Source organism: Tupaia chinensis, unplaced genomic scaffold, assembly GCF_000334495.1.
Source record: "Tupaia chinensis unplaced genomic scaffold, TupChi_1.0 Scaffold000115_1, whole genome shotgun sequence".
In the NCBI taxonomy this organism is placed as follows: Eukaryota; Metazoa; Chordata; class Mammalia; order Scandentia; family Tupaiidae; genus Tupaia; species Tupaia belangeri.
This window is the reverse complement of record NW_006159579.1, coordinates 4,787,148-4,792,288: the sequence shown is the minus strand read 5'-3', so window position 1 is coordinate 4,792,288 and position 5,141 is coordinate 4,787,148. Positions and strand designations below refer to the sequence as shown.

The following is a 5,141-nucleotide window of genomic DNA, read 5'->3' as shown; positions in this document are numbered from 1 at the left end:
AAAAAAAAAAAAAAAAAAAAAAAAGAGGACGAAGAAGAAAAGGGGGAGAGGAGATGCTGTCTACAGACTCTCCCTTGCAGGCAGTGTGGTGTTCCAGTGGTCAGCAGTGAGGTGGGCCCGGGCGGCCGGGCTGTTTCTGTGACTATCACCGAGCCGCGATTTGCCCACTTGTGAGTGCAGCCACCAGTCCCCACCCTCCCGTCACGGGGCTGAGAGGCTGGAACCTGCTGAGGCTCACACACCAAGGCCCGTGGCTTTCTGGAGGGTTGGGTGGAGGGGTGTAACCCACGTCCAGGGGTGGGAGCAGCTGCGGCATTGATCGGGCCCGGAGTTCGCCTGCAGAACTCGGCACCTCCCTGGGACTGGCCCCCATCAGACGAGGGGAAAGGGAAGGAAGGGACTCACACATTTCCTGCCCAACCCACATCTCCCACCGTGTGAGAGGAGAAAGCACTGGGCCCAGAGTCCCCAAGTCGCCATTTTACTTCCCAACTGCTGCTCACGAGCTGTGTGACTGCAAGCAACTGACCTCACCTCTCTGAGCCTCGGGATCCTCTTTATTGGATCCTAATTCTGGTGTCCAGCCAGGCTGGCGGTGGATCGGGAGCTGGACATGATGCAGCCTGGGCGTTAATGTAAACACACAGGGGCTGCCGGGACTGGCCAGGGAAGCACACTGGGCCTGCAGACAAGTGGGCGAGGGGGCCTGGCCCAGCCTTGGACCAGCGGCCCCAGGGCGGAGGCCAGCCAGTGCCCAGACAGACAGCCCTGAGGCCTGGGGCCCACAGCTGGTGGAATGTGGGGTGGATGAGGCCAAGGCAGGGAGGCATGGGAATTGGGAGGCTCTGCAGCCCTGAGGTGCCCCTGCCCCAGAATGCCCAGGGCTGGGAGGCAGAGACCAGCTGGCAGAGCCTGCTGGAAAGCTGGGACAGGGGTGGGAGGAAGTAGCAGTTCAGGGAGCCAGACCCAGAGGGCCCTGACCCCTGGAGACTCAGGCGCCAGCCCGATGGGCTTGGGGCAGTCAGACTTCTAACCCCAGTGAGCCTATAGGACCCAGATCCTAGGACCTGGGGCTATTTGGCATCAAGAGCCATGGAGCAGGGTCTGCAGGTCTGTTTCTGTGAAGACCCTGACTGGCCAGCCCTGGCAGAAGCCAGCAACAGACAGGCCATCCCCACACCCAGGCTGGACACCCACTGGACACAGGCCCTCATTCACACAGGGTGCGTGGGCAGGGCAGGGAGAGGAACGGTCCCAGGCAATGATGGCAGGAGGACATGCTGGGTGGCCCCTGGGTGGGGCATGAGCCCTGCAACCTCAAACTTGGGATGCCGGCTTCCACTAAGACCCACCCCAGCCCCCTGTTTCTCTCCTCCTCCCCAATTTCTACGCAAAGGAGCAGCTGAGTGGTGTGATGTGAAAAAGGGCTCCCACCCCCGACTCGGCCTCACTGCTACCCTGGACTTCTCACAGACGAGACCCCAGGCCCTCCTGGCAGCCCCAGACCCGGCCCATCATCTCCCAGCCCGCCTGGGAGGAAGGAAGAAGCCAGGGAAGGGGCCAGAAAAGGGAGGAGTGGGGGTTCCCCCCTGGGCCTGGTGGAAAAGCCTCGCTACCTCTGCCCCTTTCCTCAAGCTGGGCCCCGGTCTGAGGCTCCAGGGCACCTCCTAATCACCATCCTGGGCATCCCCCCTCACCTGGGCCGTCCCCACCTCGGGCTCTGCTGCACCCGCATGGAGCCCTCCTCTGTGGCTGGGTTTGGGGTCCGCCTAACCCTCCTAGCTCTACCACTGTCTGTTGAGACTTTGGGCAAGGCTGTTCAGCCCCCTAGGCCTCAGTTTTCTCCTCTATAAAACGAGCCAAATAGGAGTTCCCACTCCTCAGGGCTGTGGTGACACGGGATATATGAAACCATGCGATTTAAAGCACTCAGCACATGACCTGGCTCACCCTCGGCGCGACAGACGGCAAGTGTCATCGCTGTCGGTTCATCCTGCTCACGGCCCCGGCCGGACACCCCCCACACTTCACACTAGGTGATGTGGGGACCAGAAATGAGGGGGACCAGCAGGCAGGCCTCAAGGAGCTCCCAGTTTGGGAGGAAGCAGATGCAAACAGCGGGCGACAATAAGAGACTGGAGCCTCATCAGGACGGTGACACATGAGGTGGGGGTGGGGACACCCCCTTCCTGGCAAAGAGCTGCTGGGGATGGAGGGAGCCCACGTGCCACTCCCACTTCGCTACTCGGGAGTCCCGTGAGCTGGGACAAGGCCTTCACATCTCTGAGCCTCAGTTTCCTCATTTGCAAATTGGAGACAGCCCCCTCCCCATGACTGCAGCCCTGGCTGGACTGCAGAGAGGAGCAAATATGCGGGGGCCACAGGGGGGATGACCGGCATGGCACCTGCCCCTCTGTTCCCTTTTGCCTCGTAGAGCAGGCAGTTCTGCGCTGGGTCTTAAGGGATGGATAGGAGTTCGCCAGGCAGAGACAACAGAAAGGGTGTGTCAGACAGAGGGCACAGCATGCTCAAGGGAAGGGAGGCAGGACAGGCAGGACACAGCGGGGATGGAGGGACAGCCCAGCTTCCCCGCCAGGCCTTTGAGGACACGCCTCTCCTTCTAAACCTGCTTTCCCTCCCACAGCCTGAAGGTGGCAGCACCTCCAGCGGCACCTTCCGCCCCCTCCTCCAAGGATTGCCTCCCACTGTCCTTTCAAGGCCCTGCTTGTCCCGCCTGGTCCCTGTGATCACCACAAGAAAGGCCCAGCTCTCTGCCTGGCACTAGCCAGGATGGGGCAGCAAGGCTGGCTCCAGGAGGGCATGGACCAGGCCTTCTCCACAGGCCTCCTGGGCCCAGCCATGGCCCCTGCATGCAAGAGGCACTCCAGGCAGGCTTTGGGGTCAGCGTGGGGCACGGGGAGCTCAGGAGAAGTCAGTAGGAAGGTGACGAAAAAGGGGGTGTGGGATGAGTGCTGTGTGTGATGGAAGGGCCCCTAATTTTGGCCTGGCGTCAAGGTGGAGGACCTGATCAAATGGGCTGGGGGCGGAGGACAGCTGGGGAAGTTGGGGGTGTGGGGGCAGCCGAGGGAGCCAAGGCCACAGCCAGGGACATGGATGTTGGCAGCACATGCAGACAGCAGCCCCCCACACGCAGCAAAGCACCCCTCACCCAGCCCGCCTCCCACAAAGTGTGTACACACCTGACATCCACCTTCCTCCTAAGGGCCAGCGAGAAAGAAGCAGAGAGAGGGAGAAGCTGAGAGGGGGTCGGACGGAGAGGGAGAAAGCGAGGCCGGGGCCGGGCATGGGATAGGAAGGGGGCCCGGGGACTGGGGGCGAGGCAGAGGCAGAGCATGCGGGCTCCACACCGTCCTCTGTCGGCAGCTCCCTTAGGGCAGGACCAGCGGACACTGAAATCCCAGAGTGGTTCTCAGCGGCGGTGGGCTGGGGCACTCACGTGTTGTTGACAATCTGGAGCCGCTCCCCTTTCTTGAAGGACAGGTCGGTCTCCGTCCGTGATTCATAGTCATAGAGGGCCACGAAAGTGGTCACTCCGCCTGCAGAGCAGTGGGTGCATCAGGGGCTGGGTGGGGTGGCAGGACGGCCCTGAACTCCATAGGCAGGAGCGGTCTGTCTCACACCAGCGGCGCCCAGCCCAGAGACGTGGTCACAGGAGGGGGGACCTGTGTGCACCCACGGTGCCCAGGCACCTCACACACGTCCTGCGTGACTGAGTGTTCCCAGGCTGCAGATGGTGCTCTGCGCATCTGCGGATGTCTGTCTTGCACACAGTAGGTGCTCAGGAAAGGGTTGTGGGCTGGATGAGTGGGGAGGAGGTTTGCGCCAGGGCGGGTCGCCCTGTCTCTGTGCACAGATCTGAAGAGATCTCCCTTGCAGGCAGCTGTCCCTTCCTAGAGGCCCTCTCTGTCCTCCCGTTTGAAATTACAATCTCCCCCTCCTCAGAGTACAGCCCTCACGCCTCCACGCTGCCCTTCCTGGGCCGGCACGGAGGTTCCCACCTCCCAGCACCCCACGCCTAGTATACCTTGCCTTCATTTCTCTTCCCCGGGGCAGGGGAGACAGAGTTTTGTTTTCTGCACTGCACGGTCCCGTGTGGAAGGGTCCAGGCACATGTGTGATAGATGGGCGTGTTTGCAGGTCCCTTTGTCTCGCTGGGCGTGTGTCTGTGTCGCAGAAGTCCAGGCCTGCCTGAGTGTCTGTGCGTGTGTTCTCGCTGCACGCACATGCACCTGTGCATCTGCGTATCTGTCTCCACTAGGGTTTCTGGCAGAGTCTGCTTTCATCTGCAAGTATGAGGTTGTGGGTGTGTCGGTATGAGTGTGCCTCTGCACTGGGTGTGTGAGTGCCTCTGACGGTGTGTCACCTCAGCACAGTACGTGTCCTGTGTGGGTGTGTATCATGTGTGGCTCTGAGTGTGTTAGGAAGAGTGCACGTGTTTGTGTGAGCAATCTGTCTCTCAGATCGCAGCGGAGCACTCCAAGCATCCCTGGCCTGGGCTGCCCTACCCGCACATGGCCAGCAGAGGGCGCAGGGGCGCATCTGGGCGTCGGACCCAGCCTCTGAAGACCCGAGCTCGGGTTCCCCCAGTCACCTACCCACCGGCCCCTCTGCCACACACGTACCCCAGTCCTGACCGGTCCTGAGCCATGAGGCAGCAGCCTCAGGCCCTGCCCCTGGCCTCAGCGGCCCCCGCCCCCCGCGCATTTGATCCACTCCCGAAGCCACAGGGAACGCGCCAAGCTGCAGTTACAGGCGCTTCCTCACCCACTGCCACCAGGAACGTCCCACACACTCTCCCCCTTTCGGGGAGAGCAGCCGCCCAGAGAGGCACACAGGCACACAGCCCTCCTGACCAGGAGGAGCCAGGACATCGCACCCCCATGCCCAAGTCACTGACCAGCCAGCGGCCCGGCCCTCTGCGGGGAGGTGACAGTGTCCGAGGAGTTGAAGCCTCCAAACAGCTTGGGCTCCGTGGCTGCGGGGCCGAAGGGTGCGTTGGGGCCGCGGTGGCCACCGGCAGAGGCTGGCTTGCTGGGGGTCTGCGAGGTGGGGAAGGCCCCGCCCGGGACGCCGTGGGCGCTGTCGGCGGGGGCCCGGCTGCGGCGCCGCGCGCCGGGGGG

At 62.7% G+C, this 5,141-nt stretch overlaps 1 protein-coding gene across 8 annotated transcripts in view; it reads right to left on the bottom strand.

Annotated features, from left to right (window-relative positions):
- The window catches only part of SRC (SRC proto-oncogene, non-receptor tyrosine kinase), a 30,755-nt gene that overhangs the window by 12,004 nt on the left and 13,610 nt on the right, over positions 1 to 5,141 (bottom strand). For 7 of the 8 annotated variants that reach the window (XM_027770175.1, XM_027770177.1, XM_027770176.1 and 4 more), the window contains 3 exons: positions 4,919 to 5,111; positions 3,458 to 3,557; positions 3,201 to 3,218 (listed from right to left, as the gene is read on the bottom strand). In XM_027770175.1, coding sequence (XP_027625976.1) covers positions 3,201 to 3,218; positions 3,458 to 3,557; positions 4,919 to 5,111 — 311 coding nt within the window. The remainder of the gene's footprint in view (positions 1 to 3,200; positions 3,219 to 3,457; positions 3,558 to 4,918; positions 5,112 to 5,141) is intronic. The other variant, XM_027770180.1, reaches the window with a different exon arrangement.